The following is an 18,331-nucleotide window of genomic DNA, read 5'->3' as shown; positions in this document are numbered from 1 at the left end:
ACCCAAAGCTACAGACCATGAAACAGCTGTTGGCTCCGCCCCAAAGGTGTGGTCTCCTGAAATGTGGGTCTCGCACAGCAGACACACCCGGGGTGTTTGTCAAAATAAATTCCTGGGTCTCAGCCAGAGCCTCCTAACCAGGAATCTCTGGGGGTGATGCCTGTAGGCGCTACAGTTTGAGAACCACTGGAAAACTTAATTACCAGGAGCCAAGTGTTTCGAGAGCTGAGACTCTACCATGTAAACGAAGGTGCCCCCCACCCCCTGCCATGTTCTTGACAAGACATGTGATGTGAGCCAGCCCTTAGGGGCTGTTGCCGTCCTGCCTGCAGAACCCGGGGTGGTTTGCTTGCACGGAGAGGGACCACACTGGTCCATTTCTGAGTCGCTGCGTCTGGCCCTAACAGATCTCATTCTCCCTTGCTGTTAACCCTTGCCTGTCTCTGAGGTCTCCCCCTTTCCATATTGCACACATTGTGCACCTACTGTGTACCAGGCCCTGTGCTGTGTGATCCAGATGGGGTTCAAGGACATCAGCTATGGAGAGGAAAGAGCATGCAAGCCTGTTGGGATTGCTCGTAAAGTCTGGGTTCATGGCGTCTTCATGAGAGGCTGGGCTCCCAGCCCACGGGCTCTGCCCTCGGTACGGGTAGACGTTTCGTTTTCGAGCTCAGAGCCTCTTTGTGTCCTCCTGGTTCTCATATAGGCAGACTCAGAACGGGGTTTCCATCACCATATGAGTCTTCGTACAAGAACAAGCATCAGGAACGTGCAAGGACGCGAAGGGGGTTAGGGGATCCCCAGGTGCCGCCCAACTCCCATTCTGCCCTCCGCACTCTGTGTGACCTTGGGCCGGGGACTTCCTGCTTGGGCTTCCTTTTACCAGCCGAAGGGAGAGGGGATGGACTTTGAGACCAGAGCAGACCTTCACCTCGCTGGGCCTCCTGGTGGGCACCCATGGTTCCAGCAACATCTGCTGAGCACTTGCTGTGTTCCGGACCCTGTTGGCATGCTTTCATTCTCACTACGACCCCGGGGGCTAAGTGCTGGAAGCACGGAGAAGCTTTCCCGAGGAGCGCAGCCAGTAGGGTCAGTACGTGATGGGGGTGGAGGAGGTGAACAGTTGGCTCCAGCTCCTGCCCCACTGCCCCTTGCTTCCAGCTCCCCGCCCTCTGTGCCGGCAGGAATCCCTCCCCTTCCCGTGTGTGTACCTGCCTTCCCTTTCATTGTTTGGTTTGGCTGAAGTTTCCCAAGCAGCCACTACCCCACCCTGGCTCTGTGCTGGGTGTTGGGGACACAGAAGCAAGTGGGGCAAGCGAAGACACGGGTAACCGTCACAGGATGATGGGGTACAGCCCGGGGGGGGTGCAGGCGGGATGAGGGGCACAGCCAGGCCGCGGGCCCCAGCAGTCTGAGGTTAAACAAGCCTTGCCTTGTGGACAGGAGGGGAGGTGGGGCTTCTCAGGCAGGTGGAGGTCTGAGACCAGGTGCGGTGGTGGGTGTGGTCATGCGTGATGTCGAACTGGGGGTGGGGGGAGGGTGGAGAGTCGGGGCAGGAGGGTTGTAATCAGTGTTTCTCCCAGAACAAGAGCTAGAGTCTGTGCTGCTTTACTCCAAATTGTCACCTGGATCTTCCAAACACCCACGTTCCAGCCCCGGGGCGTCGCTGAGACGCCTCTCCTTGAGCACGGATCCCATCAGCCGCTCCCCAAGGGCCTCTCTCTCTCTCTCTCTCTCCCTCCCTCCCTCCCTCCCTCCCTCCCTCCCTCCCTCCCTCTCTCTCTCTCTCTCTCTCTCTCTCTCTCTCTCTCTCTCTCTCTCTCTCTCTCTCTCTCTCTCTCTCTCGCTGTTGCTCTCACTCTTTCTACTTTCATCTCCAGAACTCTTCAGCCTTGTGGCCTCGCTCTCTTTCTCCCCTCCCCCCATCCCAGCTCTGTATTAGGTGGATGATCCCGGCTTCTCCAGCTCCTGGAGGCTCCTCCATTCCTGGCCCAGGGCCCAGCTTCTTCCCTGGGGAGAAGGACCAGAGTTCTTCCTCTTGGAAGAGGGGCCGGGGAGGAAGAGGGTTGCAAATGCACACTCAGCACCTTGGTTCCTGGAGTCCCCATCACGAGGTGCATTCCTCTTCTGGGGTCTCCACATGCCTGTTTTGAGCCCTTATTTGGGGATGGAGAACTCTGGAGCCAAGATCCAGCCCTGAACGACTCCAGGGGAGACTGAGGCAGGAGGCTTATCATAGGCACCCCAGAGGGGAGACCCAAGGATGCTGCAGCTGCCCGGTCCAGCGGCTGGGAGCAGCTACTAGACCTGGACGCCTGGCAGTGGACTGGACTGAGCTCGGCGCCCCAGCTGAGTCCTGTGAGGGGCCAGGCACCTAGCAGGGCTCAGCGAACACTCAGAAACCCACGAAGGAGGCTGTGGGCGCTGCTCCCTGCACCCTCCTCCAGGCAGCCGGCATTGATCTACTCAGTGTCAGGCACAGTGTCAGGCACAGAGACACAGAAAGAAACAAGACCGGAGGACCGGAAGCAGAAGGCAGTAGCCGTTGCTCAGAGCCGACCGTGTGCCCGGCGCCCATCACTGGCTCCGTCAGCCAGGTTGGCACCAGTCAGCCATAACGCCATCAGCCTTCTTAAGTGGATATTTTTAGCGTTATCATCACTGTTGGCATTATCAGAAGCAGCACGTCTGTTTGGGCCGGGAGTCAGATGGCTCAGGTTCAAGGCCCACCCGTGCCACTCGGAGGCTCTGCGACCTTGGGCAGGCCGTTCCACCGGCCCCTGCCTCAGTTTCCCCATGTAAATAGCAGGGGTCATAATCATCCTGAGAATTAAACGGGCTGATCCTTGTACAGGCCTGGTACCTGGTCCTCAAGTGCCGGCGATTCTTGAGATCATTTCACATTTGGGTAAATAAACGTGGTAGGGGTCCTGCCCTGCCAGGGTTGATGGGGGTGGCGGGAACAGCATTCACCCCATGCCCCACACAGGCCAGCCACATGCCGCTTGTTTTGTAGGGCTGTTGAGCCCCATATTCAGATGTGGAAACTGGGGGACTTGGAGGAGTTCATTGACTTGCCCAGGTCAGCCAGCAAAGGGGAGACTGATGCAGGGTCCCGCCCCAGGGCCGGTGGCCTCTCTGCTGAGGCTCACAGAGCCTCTGGAGAGGTGGCCTCATCCACGGGAGGAGGAAGGAACCTCTTCATCAGAAGCTTCTCCGGGGACGCGTGGACTGAGGCAGCCCCCAAGCTGACACTGAAAGAGCAGTATCGGAGGTCGTGCATCAGGGGCGCTGCATCTCAGAGCAGTGCCTGCCTCCGTGGTCCCCGCAGACCCACACTCCTTCCATCCCCATCACCGGAAACGCCATTTCCTTGCTGCCTAAACTGCATCACCACTCAGGATAACATTGTGGTGCCCCTGCCTCGGAGCCCACAGTCACTGAGTTATGGACCCGGCCTGGATCCGGGGGTGGGGAGATGCGGTCCGAGGGGATGAAGCGCAGCCGCTTTCAGTTAATTTCACGGAGAAGCTGGCTTTCCCTTCATTTAGCACATAATGACCTCGCACTGCAAAGTTTTCTGCTAAAGCCCCATGGGCTCAGTCTCCCCTGTTGCCCACACCTCCGTGGCTCATTGCCTCCCGGAAAGTGGTGACAAGGTGCCCTGCTTTTTTGCTCATAATGTCTCCCTTGCTCACTTGACACGCTCTGGTTTTCTCCCCACCTCGGCCCTCGCCGCACCCCTGCCGGCTCCCAGGCAGCAGGAGGGCAATTCTGGGTTGTGCTCCTCCTTCCTGCCGCCCTCCCCTGCCTCTCCCTCCACCTGACTTTCTTTTTGCCCCAGCTCCGGGTCTACCTCCTGGTGAATCACATCTCTATTATTGTGCTACAGTTCCCCGGGGCTGGAACCTACGCCCACCGCAGGCATCTTGTCTCTGGTGTTCAGGGCACATAGTAGGTGCGCAGCAAATGCCATTTGATTGACGCAGCAGCGACAGAGCTGGAGCCAGCCCTGCCACGTCACCCTAACCCTCAGGCTGCGTGCTTTATTGCTAGAGCCCCCCTAGGGGTGCAGTGGAGCTAAAGGAGAAAAGGGAGGCGGCCTGGGGTGCTGCAGGTACCGCCCAGGGTCCTCACTGCAGCTTCAGGGAGAGGGGTCCCCGAGGCACGGTGTCATCCCAGCTGCCTCGACGCTTGTGTGCGTCATTGTCGCTGTTACGGGCCCAGGGGAGCAAGCAGGGGCTCCAGGTCAGACACATCTGGCTTTGAATCCCAGCTTGACTCCTCAAGACCTGTCTGAGCCTCGGTTTCCTCATCTGTAAAATGGGGACAATCACAGCCTCACCTCACAGGGAGGTCTCAGGACCAGATGAGGTTCTGGCTGCCCTCTCAGGACCCCAGCCCCCCATTGTCCCTGCCTCACTCCCTCTGGTTTGTCCCACCTCCCCATCCCCCGAGAGGGTTTCAGCCCCTAACCTGGCCCCCAAGGCCCTCGCCAGCCTATCTCACTCTCTCTGAAGCCTCAGGCTGCTGCTCACCTCCCTCTAAGACGCACGGAAGCAAGTCGAGCGCTGGGAACCATGGTTACACTTACAGTTTAGACTCCCTCCCCCCCACCAATCATTATTTCCCTTGGTCCTGGTAATTCCCACCCTGGGAACTGAGCTGCACAGCTTTACCATCCCCTTTTACAGATGAGCAAACACAGGCCCAGAGAGGCTAAGTGACTTGCCCACGGCCACACAGTAAGTCCATGGACTTAAGCCAGGGTCTCCATAGTCCAAAGTCTCTCGGAACTAAGTACGACCCTGAGCCAACTGCCACAGCCCCTGCCAACCTCAGAGCCTCACACCCCACAGCAGGATAGGACTACAGGGGCTTCTATCTTCCCCACCAAGGAAAGCTGTGCAGTCTTCCCCTCCCACCTCATCCCTCATCCCTGCCTCACACCTTCCATTCGAGGCCTGGTTCCCCTTCAGCTCTTGCTGATTCACACCTCCCTGCTTTTGCACACAATTCTCTTCCCAGAATGCCCTTCTTCCACATCTCCCTAAGGAACTCATATTCATCCTTCAAAACCTTCCCTGAGGTCAGGGCCCCTGGTCAGGCCTAGAGGGCTGGGTGGGGAGCGAGAGATGGGGTGGTGACTGGAGGAGAGACAGGAGGCTGCCCAGCCCCCAAGCCTTCCCAAGGGAAAATTCCTGACTGGGCCTGGGAAGGGGGTTGTTCGTGTATCTCAAACTTTAATGGATAGTCAATCCCCCAGGGTCCTGTTAAACTTGCAAATTCTGATGTGCATGGTCTGGGGTGGGCCTGGGATTCTGCATTCATAGACAAGCTCCTGGGAGATGCTAATGCTGCCAGTCTGGGGACCAGCCCTTGACTAGAGGACAGAGCCGTGGCCGTTAGAGCTGGGAGCTTCTCTGTAGGGCAGGCTGCCTGACTTCAGGGCCCAGATTGGCAGAAGGAGCCCTGGAGGCCTGGGGGGCTGGCTCTGGAGTCCAGGGGGGATGCTGAATTACCTGGTCCCCTGGGCAGGAGAGGAGCAGCTCCCCCTGGTCCACCTGGCCAGCCAAGAAAGCCTCCAGCCAGGGAGGGGCTTGTTTGCAAGGAAGTGTCCCATCCCTTGAGAGAACAGCCACAGTAACATGAAGTGCCCAGAGGACCCAGAAGAGCCCACGATGAACTGCAGGGGAGGGAGGAGTCAGGGCATGCTTCCTGGAGGAGGAGGCGATGTTGCGCCAGAACTGAGGAGGTAAGGGGAGGTCACCTGGTTGGCACACAATGGAAAAGTCACCTTGGACAGAGGGAGCAGCTTGAAAAAAGGCCCCGGTGACCCTTGAAATCACATGACTTCTGCAGATTTCGTGTGGGAGAACCAGACATTCTTTCCTGGTGTTCGTTCGGGGGCTCCCCTCTCAGCCCATCACCCTCCCACCTCCTCCCTCCCCCACCTAGAACCCTCCCAGTTCATTGCAGAACTCATCCGTGCCTCCCCGTGGGGTCCCTGGAGTTCACCCAACCCCAGAGCCTCCCCCCTGGCAGAGCCCAGGCGTCACTTTTTTGCTGGCTCTGCGGCCAGAGTTTCTGGTGTGTGGTTTCTGCAGGGACACCAGCCAACAGCGAGAAATTCCAGAAAATTAGGAGACAAAGGGAGAGGACCAGGTATCTTCTTTCCTTGGCATCACATCAAATACCAAGGAGGCCTCCGTGATTGGAATTCAGAAAACAGTGAATGTCCCAAGTGGGGCTGCAGTTTCAAATGCTTGGGGCTTCCAGCTGGATCAGGACACTCTGGCTCTGTCCCCTCCGACCCCTGTCCTTCCCGGCTGGGCCCTGGCTTCCTCCCACCCGGCCTAGTTGATACAGGAAGGCACCCTCTGCCAACTCTCCCTGTTTTCATCTTGTTCACACGGCTTTGGTGAAAACCCAAGTGAATGTTTGTTCATTAGGGCTGCTCCACGACCAGGGGGTACCATGAGGGATGAGGGGTGACAGAAAGTCCAGACCAGAGGCCTCACTTGCTGTGTGTCCTCAGATGAGCCGCTGGCCCTCTCTGAGTTTCAGTATCTACTCTGGACAATGGTGATGAGAGGTGAAGGAGGGCACACGGAAAGGCCCAGCCCAGGGCTGAGCACACAGTAGGGCTACAGGGAGCGTTGATCCTATTCCTGGGGAACGTCCCCTCACCCCACACCAGCTGGGCTGTCCTTCCTTACCCCGGAGAGGGCAGAAAGCCAGACTTCTCAGTGGAGAAGAGCCAGCAGGGGGATGGGGGGTACGGGGGCAGGGCGGTTAGCTCAAGAGGGAATGCTTGGGTTTGGTGCTGGGGAGTGAATTTAAAATAACAGTAACCCTTGAGCACGGGTGCAGCCGGGTGTCGTTTCAGCACTCAGATCGGGTGCTCTATGTTCCTGCCCCAGCCCCGCTAGAACATAAGAATGAGGGTTTCGTTTGCTTGATTCAATGCCTCCCTCCCAGCTCCCAAACACTTATTTGACAAATCCTCATTTTACAGACAAGACAACGAAGGCACAGCAAGGTTAGGTAACTGGTCCAAGGTCACCCAGCTGGTCACCTGCAGACTCAGCACTTGAACCCAGGCAGTCTGCTCCACCCCAGGCTGTCAGGGCCGGGTCTTCAGCCTGGTCCCCTTGGCCAGGGAGCCAGATGAGAGAAGAAGGCAGGAGTCAGGAGACAGAGCTTGAGGGCTTCTGCATGCCCCTGAAGCCTTGGGCAGGGAGCAGCTCCCTGATGCAGGCTCCAGCCAGGGCAGGGCCAAGGGCAGGGGGAGGGGCCAGGAGGAAGACGGGGTGTAGGGTCCAATTCTGGTCCAGAGAGGGTCAGGGATGGGAGCCGATCTCCCCCACTCCTATCCTGCGCCAGTCTCTGAGTTGGGCACCTGGACACACAGTCAGACTGACTCAGGTGCAGACAGTGGGAATGAGTGATCAGATCTGATCAAAGGGAGCCCAGAGGAGGCACCTGCCCATCCTGGGCATCAGGGAGAGCTTCCTGGAGGAGGTGGCGGCTGGAATGATCTTTAAGGATAAGTAGGAGTTAGGCAACAACAACAAAAAAAGCCGGGAGTGTGTTGCTGGTAGGAAAAACAGCACGTGCAAAGGCCCAGGTGAGGGGTCAGGCCCACGAGGTCTCCGAAGGGAGCAGCTGTCCAGGAACAGAGTGTGACTCAGGGTCCTTTTCTCTGATAGAATCATCAGGTAGATTCTTTTTCTAGTGAAACCCCCTTTGCTAATAATATTCCACAAGAGGCCAGAAACGCCCCCCAGAATGTCTTCCGGTGCTCAAGGTCTTCTCTTTTTCTGCTCTTTCCCTTTCTCGAGGGCCGTAAACCCCAACAGAGACCCCAACCCAGCCCTTGGTGCCAACCCAGCCCTTGAAGGAACCAGCCTCCAGGGTCCAGAAAAAAGCACAACCAGTCCACATCCAAAGGGACCTGGGGCTCTGCTGATGGATTTTCCCACTCATACCAATGAGTATATTGTGATATCGGAGCAGAAGGGAAGAGGGTGGATGAAGCAGTTTGGAGGGAAAGCCACGGGCAGTCCAGAGTTCAAATCTCACGGCTGCCCTCCTGAGTCATGTGACCTGGGCAATTTCTGCAACATCTCGCCCCCTCCCTGCCCCCTCCCTGCCTCTCAAGGCTTAGGGTCTTCTTTGGGAGGGGATGATGAGATGCATGGAGAGGCAGGGCCGCCTGGAGCCAGAGCACGGGGGCCCTTATCTCTGGTCTTGATTATAATTTCCTCCACCTCAGCCCTCCACCAAGTAGCCGTGACAGTTTCCTTTCTTTTCATGCCAAATTTTCCATCATAAAATTGCCCATGCTCAGTGGAGAGCACGCGAAGAATGGACCAAATGGCCTCACCACCAAACGCGGCCCCTTCTCCCCTCCAGCCCTCTCTTGTCGTCAGCATATCATTTCGCTTTATAGTTGTTGCCTTCGCGCAGAAAATTGTGTGTCTTGGGTTTTTAATTCAACATTATGTCATGGCGAGCTGCCCGCGTGATTGAGAAGTTTTCATGAGCAGTGCTTTAATGGCTGCATTCATTGTGCCTTGAGAGACGGTCCGTCACTCCACGACCCACTTCCGTGTCTCTGGCCACCTGGGGGGCTTCTGACCTCCCACCTCGAAGAGCATCGCTCTTCTAGTGCCCCGGTTCCTCGGCCTCCAGGATGAGAGGGTTTCCGGTGTTGGCACTGAAACCCCCTGCCCATCCCTGCCCAGGCGTGTGCTACCCAGTGACGGAGGGCACACTCCTCCGTAGCCAGCTGCCTGCGTCCGAACAACTCCACCTGCTACGAAACTCTATTTCTTTACAGGCAGGAAGCAGAGTGGTGAGGGGCAGAGGCGCTTGGAGGCTGGCAGACCTGGGTTCAAATCTCGCTCCCCTGTTTCTTGGTGGCCAGAGGACCTCCAGCACATGATTTAGCCAAACTGCCCTCACCTGGAAAGCAGGATGCTTAAAATCGGCCTCACAAGGTGCTGTCTGGCTAAATGAGACGTGGGAAGAGCCTGACATATAGAAACTGCTGTACAAATGTCTTTCATCTCTCCCCGGCGTCACGTCGAGGTGTGGCAGGCTTTCTGCAGTGTTGAAGATGGCAGTCGGCTGTCCCCAGGGTCCACAGCCCTCTCGGCTGAGTACCAGAGAGCAATCAACACAAGGAAGGGTTTCAGTGGATGAGTAGGAGTTTTCTGGAAGTGGAGAAAGGGCAGAGAGAGCAACTTGGCAACGTCCCAGAGGAGGGAAAAGGCTGAGGAAAAGTGGGGAGCCCCAGGTCCTGGGCACTACCCGCTCATAGCTCCCGGCCTCTCACTGGCCTCACCTCAGCCCACTTCACCGCTCCCTCCTCGTCTCTGCAGCCTTAGACACTGGAGGGCCCTTCCTTGAACCTCTTCGTCCTATCTCCACCCCCCACCCCCGGGAACCCCACCCGGCCCACATTTCCAGTCTTGTCCCCCTGCACCTGACCCCGGGTCTGTCTCCACCCCCGTCTCCCCCGACTCCAGACTCACCCAGATGTTCAGTAGACACGGCAGACAGACGAGCACATCCAGGGACCACCACCCCCTCCCACTGTCTCCTCGGGACAGAATCTTGGAGCCAAGCTGACCCCACCCTCTCTTTCCCACTTCACACGTCCCGTCAGCGATATCTGAACGAGCCCAGCATCCTCCCTCCACACCCCCCTCCCAAGACCAGCCATTCCAGTCTATCTTCTCACCAGGGTCGAGACAACGCCTCCTAATTCTCTCCCTGCTTCTGTCCTCTGCCTCCCAATCCCCCCACCCCCCAACCACACGGAGCAGCAGAACGATCCCTTTCAAACGTGAATCAGAACCCACCGATGCCTTTCTCACTCGGGGAGAAAATTCTTTCACTGGCTCACAGCCTGACCTGACACCCCTCCCCAGCCCCTCTGTCCTCCTCTCCCCCACTTGATGCAGCCACACTGGCCTCTCTGCGGCTCCCGGAGCTTGCCAAGCTCACCCCTACCTCAGGGCCTTTGCACCTGCCACTCTGCCTGAAAAGCTCTCCTCCCAGATATCTGCATGGCTTGCTCTCTCTCTCTCTGCCACCAGGTGCCTGCCCAGATGTCACCTGCTCCAAGAGGCCCTCCCTGGCCAAAGTTCATAAGATAGCAACAGCCTTCCCACCCCATGACCCCACCCACCGTCCCCCTCTACTCCCCCTTTTTCTCTTTCGGTTTCTACATGGAGCTCACCACCTCTGTTGTGTTTGCTTTCTTGTCTGCTGTCTCCTCTGCTGTAAGGAATCCCGAGAGAGCTGGGATTGGTCTGTCTTGCGCCCAGCCGTGCCCCCAGCACCTAGAAGTAGGCGCTCAATAAGTAAGTGTTGAGTGAATGCATCTTCTTCTGCCCGGAGCCTGGCACATATTAGGCACCTAGTAAATGTCAGACTGATGAGTGAATTGCATCATTATTGTTAATAAAAGGAGCTCCCATTTACTGAGGAGCTGGTGAGCTCAGCAGCTGCAGCAGACGGTGCCAGTTCACGTCCCCAGCTTGGCCACCCTGAACTCCATGCATGGAGGAGGAAACTGAGCCTCAGAGAGGGTTAGCAACTTTCCCAGAGCTGCACAGCCGCTGAGCCGGAACTCACACCCAGGTCTAGCTGACTCTAAAGCCCACGTTCTTGGAATGGGAAGCAGGGTCTCCCCCGGTACTTCTCCCGCTGTGAGAGCTACACCCTGAGATGGTGCTCACAGAGCACCCAGCCCCATGCTGGACCTGATGACAGGCTCCCTGTGCAAGTCAGGCCTTACCCATCCCTGGGGCAGGACCCTGAGGGTCCTCCCAAAGAGCATGAGGTCTGGGGCTCTGGGCACCGGCAGACCAAACCCTCTCTGGTCTGGACGCAGTATCGACCTGGGGTTCAGATGGTGCCTCCACTTGCTAGTGGGGAACCTCGGGCAAATTATTTCACTTCTCTGAGCCTCAGTTCTCCCATCCGTAAAATGGACCCAGTAGACCAACCCTGCGGGGTGACTGCTATGATTAGAACAGGGCCCAGCATGTGATAGGGGCCTCCGTAAATGCTCATCATAATTATTGGTGTGTTATTAGTGCAAAGAGTAAAAGTAGACAAGAGAAGCCACAGAACCCCCCAACACGCACAGGTGTTTTGCATTTTCTGCTTTCTTATGCACGTGCTTTTACACTCTTCCAGTAGCGACGTACAGTGTCTCCCCCTTATCCACAGTTTCACTTTACCCGGTTTCAGTTGCCTGCGGTCAACCTCGGTTTGAAAATATTAAATGGAAGATTCCAGAAACAAGCAATTCATAAGTTTTAAATTGCACACCATTCTGAGTGGCGTGGTAAAATCTCATGCCATCTTGTCCCGGATGGGAAACATCCCGTTGTCCAGGGTGTCCCGTCCATCAGTCGCTTAGTAACCCTCTCGGTTATCAGATGGGCAGTTGTGGTGTCACAGGGCTTGTGTTCAGGTGACCCTTATCTACTTAATAACGGCCTCTCGGAGCAAGTGCAGTGCCGCTGACACGTCAGTTGTGCCAAAGGGAAGCCACGAAGTGGATCCTTTCAGTGAAAGGATGAGAGTTCTCAGAGGGGAAAGAAAGACAGCTAAGATCTTGCTAAGATCTACGGCAAGAACGAATCTTCTACCCCTGACGCTGTGAAAAAGGAAAAAGAAATTTGTGCTAGCTTTGCTGTCACACCTCAAACTGCAAAAGTAACGGCCCCAGTGCCTCATAAGTGCTTCATTAAGATGGAAAAGGCATTCAATTTGTACAATAAGGTATTTTGAGAGAGAGAGACCACTCTCACATAACTTTTATTACAGTGTATTGTTATAATTGTTCCATTTTATTATTAGTCATTGTTGTTAAATGTGTCTTATTATACTTATTGTGCCTAATTTCTTTTTTTTTTTAATATAAATTTATTTATTTATTTATTTTTGGCTGCGTTGGTTTTTCGCTGCTGTGTATGGACTTTCCCCAGTTGCGGCGAGCAGGGGCCACCCCCCGTTGCGGTGCATGAGCTCTAGGCGCGCAGGCTTCAGTAGGTGTGGCCCGCGGGCTCTAGAGCGCAGGCCCAGTAGTTGTGGCGCACGGGCTTAGTTGCTCCGTGGCATGTGGGATCCTCCCGGACCAGGGCTCGAACCCGTGTCCCCTGCGTCGGCAGGCGAACTCCTAACCACTGCACCACCAGGGAAGTCCTGCCTAATTTCTAAATTAAACTTTATCACAGGTATGTATGTATAGAAGAAAACATAGTATACGTAGGGTTTGGTTCTCTCTGAAGTTTCAAGTACCCACTGGGGGTCTTGGGACGTATCCCCCATGGTTATGGCCGGGGAGCAACTGTACACATCATTTTGCATTCTAATTTTATTCACCTAACATTAAATTAGCCATGGTCCTGTGGTTTTGACTTAATTTTTCTAAATATCGTTTTAGCAGCTCCCAAGTAGTCTAGATTCCATATGCTGGCATTAATTTAGCCATTCCCCTACAACAAGGCATTTATACAGCTTACAGTTTTTTTTTTTTTACTGTGACAAAAAACATTGCAGGGGAGGCACATACTCTAGAAAATCAGGGGCGGCGACAAACACATTTAAGTGTTTATGGTTTTCCCTTTTCTGAATTATTTCCTCTGGATAGATTCCAGGCCGGCAAATTATTGAGTCTAAGGGTGCGACAATGCTATGGTTCTTTATATCGGTGCCAGCCTCATTCCCAAAGGGACTGCCACCCACCAGCATCTTCTGAGGCTGCTCATTTCACAGCCTCCTCTCCAGCACCGGGGTTTGCATTTTTTTTGATTATTAGTGAGGTTGAACACCTTTCCTTTCATCTGTTAACTAATTGTATTTCCTCTCCTGCGGGTTGCCCACTTATTTTACTGTGCCTCCAAGACAGGTGATAATTGAAGCCATTTCCATCAACCACATTTCTTTCCCAAACTTCAGCTGCTAGGTGTTCCTCTTGACTGTGTATCTCTCTCCCTGTACTATTTACTTACCACATTTTTAATTGATCTTAAATCAAGCCATTTTTTTTTGTTAGAAAACTCAGACTTGCTCTAAGCAATCATATCTTTACATATTTCCAGGGAACCCTCCTACGCTATTGGTGGGAATGTAAATTGGTGCAGCCACTATGCAGAACAGTATAGAGGTTCCTTAAAAAACTAAAAATAGACCTACCATACGATCCAGCAATCCCACTCCTGGGCATATACCCGGAAAAGACTAAAACTCTAATTCAAAAAATACATGCACCCCAATGTTCATGGCAGCACTAATTACAACAGCCAAGACACGGAAGCCACCTAAGTGTCCATCGTCAGATGAATGGATAAAGAAGATGTGGTATATTTATACAATGGAATACTACTCAGCCATAAAAAAGAACGAAATAATGCCATTTGCAGCAACATGGATGGACCTAGAGATTATCATACTAAGTGAAGTGAGTCAGAAAGAGAAAGACAAATACCATATGATCTCACTTATATGTGGAATCTAAAATATAACACAAATGAACTTATTTATGAATCAGAAACAGACTCACAGACATAGAAAACAAACTTATGGTTACCAAAAGGGAAAGGGATGGGGAGGGGTGAGTTAGGAGTTTGGGATTAGCAGATACACACTACTATATATAAAATAAACAATAAGGTCCTACTGTAGAGCACAGGGAACTATATCCAATATCCTGTGATAAACCATAATGAAAAAGAATATGAAAAAGAATATATATGTATAACTGAATCACTTTGCCGTACACCAGAAATTAACACAACATTGTAAATCAACTATACTTCAATTTTTTAAAAAGTTACATTTTTCCTAATACACATAAAACAAATCCATAAACATATCCAAGAGTTGCTGGGGCCACCTCAGCAGCATTGGTAGTTAAATTCTGAGAAATTTTCAGAGCCCGTAGTTAAACCACTATAAAAATTCAATGATATAAACTTCCTGTTATATAAATTATATTAAACACAAAGGTAATAGATACTTGAAACTCTTCACTTCCTAATTGCATTGCTACATCGGCTACTTTCTATGCTCTTGAGTTTTTAGCTCTGTTGTATCTGTGTGATGCAAACGTGCATGACGGTGGCTACCACCCATCTCTCCCCAGCTCTGCAGTCAGCTACGTCATGTTGGCGGTATTTACACCATGGAAATGGGCAGCAAATGCTACAAATCAGGGCTCCCCACCCCCCCACCCCCGCCGGAGAACAGGTCATTAAATGTTTACCAGTTCATCGCTATACATAATGGCTCAGATGCTGGCACCTCCAATGATCTGCCTGCCCCTTGTCTGTGCCCCTTACTGTGGAGAAGCAAACATGTTCTTAGGTGCTTGTGAAAGCAGGGTCCCGGCGTTCCCTGGGACACCCGTAGTCAGGCGTCCCGGGCAGCAGTAGCTGGGACAAGAAGCAAGGTGATTCTGGAGGGAGATTCATCCCCCCTTTCCAGATCCTGGTTCTTCTGGGCACGGAGAAAGCAGTGGGGGTGAGAAGGCAGAGAGCCTGGTCAGCCCTCCCCATCACACATCTGGGTCTCAGACCCCGAGGAAACATCTCGGACGTCCCTTTGCAAACTCTCCGGCTCCATCCTGCTCTTCCTTCCCTGAAACAGTCTGCATTGCTGTGCGGGTGCAACCTGGGCACACTTAACTCCCTCATTTATCCAACCAATACTTTATCCAAGGTCGGCACTAGGTCACAGCTGTGCTAAGTGCTGGGGGTAGAAAGATGACACAGGATCAGCCCTGCCCGCAAGGAACGCTGGCCGGTGATGGGCAGGAAATCGATCCTGACCCTCCACTTGCTTTGCCTGGAAAATCAAGGTATTCAGCCACAGGGCGAATATACCTCAGGGAAGGTTTTGGGAAAGTCACTGAAAATGCACTTCCAGAATGAACTAGACCCACTGTCTCTGGGCCCAGGGTGCAGCTCAGCCAGGGCAGGGGTGGGGAGGTGGTGAGTGAGGGCCTTGGGTCCAGCCAACCAGATCCACAGGCCCTGTGACCTTGGGCCAGTCACTCGCTCTTCCCAAGGCTGTTTGCTTGTCTGTGAAAATGGGGGCATCAGGAGGATGGAGACGGTGCCCACTAGGAGCCTGGCACAGAGCAGGAGATCAGCCCCGTGGCGCCCCTCTTCCCAGGGGCACACTGCCAGGTGGCCGCTCAAACCCTGGGAGGGCCTCCTGCAATCCTGCCCTCGCACCTGGCCACCCAGCCTGGAGGAGACCCGCACGGCCCACCCAGCTCCCGAGTTTGGAATCAATTAAAATTCCCTAACCCAGTAACTGCGGTAGCTACTGTGTAAACAAAGGTGCCAGCTGGCCTGAGCAATTAACAAAGAGATGTTTCCACGAAGGCCTGGGCGAATCTGGGGGATCGTTACCCGCAAGAAGGAAGGATGCTCCTTTATGTCAGTTTGACAGGAATTCCATAGACTCGCCCTCTGGGCTGCGGCAGGTGTAACCAGAGAAAGCGGGGTCGCCAGGGAGGGAAATCGTGGTTGGGCTAATGACTGTTACGTTCCCCCAGACCCTTTAGTTCAAGGGCTCTTCCCAGGCCCAGCTCCCAGCGCAGGAGCCAGAGGGCAGTGGAAGAAGGAATTTATCTCCATCGGTTTGGGTCAGGGGGACCACGGAAGCTTTCCTTCTTTATCCTGCTCCCCCATCCCCGCCATTAACACTGGCTTTAGCTGCTAAAATATTTGCTTCCAAGAATAGATGCTCGTTGGTGCAGCAAATGTCTCCCAATGTGAGCATTCCAGCCCCGTCGGAACGACGGAAACCTGCACTTGCCTGTGGGCCAAGAGGGCACCCCCTCCCCTGCTCCTCATCAGCGCCTTCCAGGGTGGACTTCCGGTTGTTTCTAAGGCACCCAGAGGGTGCTGGGGAGAGCCCGTTGCCAGATCGCTTTGGCCGTGAGCTCTGGGAGTGGTTCCATCCTGCCCTGAGTTCTGGGAGCATGGCTTTGGGAATCTCTGGGTGCTGCATCCCGGGAGTCTCCTGGGCTGGGCTGGCACCAGGTTCTGGGCTGCCCAACTGTGCATCCTTGGGCAAGTTGCTTTACCTCTCTGAGCTGCAGCGTAGACATTGGTGGGGGAGCAAATAATCCCCACCTGGCAGGGGGGTGGATAGTGAAGATGGAATCTGAGAGGGTGTGCAGAGGACCTAATCCAGCACCCCACTCATAGGAAAGACCCCCAAAGTACCCCCTTTCCTCGTCTCTGCTCACTTTGTGGGTGGGAAAAGAGCTCCCTGCCAAATGCCCCCTGCTCAGTTGGAGTTTGCCGAGGGTTTGTGTCGCAGCTCATCCAAACAGACGAGACAGGCAGATATGTGCTGGCTTGTCCTGTTGTGGCCTGGTCACCCTGGGGTCTTCACATCCCAGAGCCCACTCCCTGGTGAGGCCGGCTAGAGTTGTCTGAAATTCGGGAGGCTGGAGATAGCCATCCCCGGCCCTGGTTGTCTCAGAGCCAGGGAGACACGGCTGCAGAGGCGCCCTGGGGCCCCCATCTGTCTTCAGGTTTGCCGTCTGTGTCCAGCCCTCCTTCCTGACTGCTGCCCCCAGGCCGGCAGACCCCGCAGACACGTCCTGGGGAGCTGGTAGAATGCCAGAGCCTTCTAGGCCCCTCGGCTGTCACTTGGCTCCCAGCCCCCCTGCAAATGGGCCCCCTTCTCCCATCCAGCACCTCTGAGTGACCCTCCTCCGAGCCTTTGACGCCCCTTTCTGCACCTTCCCTGCCCCCAAGTGTGGACACACCAGTCGCTACAATAGCACCCCAGTGGCTGTGTCCCTGTGACCCTGACCGGCACCATCACTTACACGACTCCAGGGGTCACGTCTGTCACCTCCAGATGTGCCCCCACGGCTGTGTGCATTTGATGGAGACTTGCCCGCTTCATGAAAAGCCACTGTTCCGGCTGATGGTGCAACTCGCCAGCTGGCGGCCTCGTGGCGGGAGGGAGCGTGTCCGTGAGTTTAAGGAAAACGTGGGGCAGCTGGAGGGCTTTCAGCCTCAGGCGACTTGGTGTGATGGGAGTTTGGTGGGAGCTCCCCGACCCGTGGCCCAGGCAGGGCTTATAGTAGGAGGCGGGAGTGGAGGCAGGGAGGCCGAGGGTAGGCCGCTGCTGTGCCGCAGGGAAGAGACCAGGATGGTAGAGGCTGGGGGGTGGTGATGGGGAGCAATGGACCGATTCGGAAGTACTTGGAGGTGGACGAGGCGGGACCTACGGAGGGAGTGGATGTGGGGAGGCGGGGGAGGGGGAGCGCCAAGGACCACTGTGGGGTCTGACGCGGGTGACACGCGTGTGGCCACAGCCCAGGAAGGACACACGAGAGGAGAGGCGGGGCGGGGGCTGCGGGGGGGAGGGGCGTGTAAAGGGGGAACATGCATGATGAGAGCTGCAGAGATGCAGGCGCCAGGAGGGCCAGGTGTGGGCCAGGTGGGCAGAGGGAGGCCCCAGGAGGGCTGGCGGACTCACGACATGTTGCCCTTGAGAGATGGCCTCCTCCCTGGCTGTGAGGCCTGCCTGGAAGGCCAGGACTGGGGGGGTGTGTGTACAACGTGGGTAGGAGGGTGCAGTCTGTGCGTGTGGCTTGTGTGTGTAGTGTGCGTGTAGTGTACATGTGTAGCATATAGTGCGTGTTGGGGGGGGGTGTGCATGTGAAGCGCAGGTGTGTAGTTTGGGCATAGTGTGTGCGCACGTGTGTATCGTGTGTGTGTGTGCACGTTCATATGCTTGGGTGTGTCCCTGGCCCGAGCCTCAGCCCCCTCCTGCCACCTCTGTCCTGACCCTAGGGCAGCGGGAAGGGCAGCGGGGAGGGGCCAGGGCACCGGAGGCAGCCAGGGGTGCAGTAAAATAGGAACGGGGCCAGGTCAGCGCCCAGACTGAGGGAGCATAGAGGCATGGATGGTGCCAGGGCCAGGGGACCAGGAGCCATGGATGGCCAAGGGCAAGGTGCAAATGCCCCAGAGCAAGGAGGCACATTAATCTCCCAGAGATTTTGGACCAAAGCCTGGGCCCCGGGCCAGGGCTGAGGACACAGAATGGATCAGACTCCGTCTCTGCCCATGAGATGCTCACCCAAACCTGGCCTCACTGGGTTCTCTACCCCAGCTCCCCACGAGCTCCTACTCATCCCTCAAAACCTTGCTCAGGTCACTCGCCTCCCTCCATCCTCTGGAGGATTTCTCCCCCTGCTCCGCGCTCCCATCACAGCCAGGACCACATGGTCTGTTGTCACATCTGTGCCCACTGCACTGAGCAAGAA

General features: G+C 55.2%; 1 protein-coding gene across 6 annotated transcripts in view; it reads left to right on the top strand.

Moving 5' to 3' along the window:
- SHISAL1 (shisa like 1) overlaps positions 1 to 18,331 on the top strand; it is an 81,598-nt gene that overhangs the window by 45,324 nt on the left and 17,943 nt on the right. For 3 of the 6 annotated variants that reach the window (XM_082350038.1, XM_082350037.1, XM_082350036.1), the window contains exon 5: positions 1,943 to 2,869. The exons of 2 other annotated variants lie outside the window; for them this stretch is intronic. In XM_082350038.1, the coding sequence (XP_082206164.1) occupies positions 1,943 to 2,153 (211 nt within the window). In that variant the 3' untranslated portion in view covers positions 2,154 to 2,869. Of the gene's footprint in view, positions 1 to 706; positions 1,748 to 1,942; positions 2,870 to 18,331 lie in introns of those variants that run through there. One more of the 6 variants, XM_082350040.1, reaches the window with a different exon arrangement.

This window comes from Balaenoptera borealis (genome assembly GCF_965194805.1).
Source record: "Balaenoptera borealis genome assembly, chromosome: 13".
Taxonomy (NCBI): domain Eukaryota; kingdom Metazoa; phylum Chordata; class Mammalia; order Artiodactyla; family Balaenopteridae; genus Balaenoptera; species Balaenoptera borealis.
This window is presented reverse-complemented; position numbering and strand designations above follow the sequence as displayed.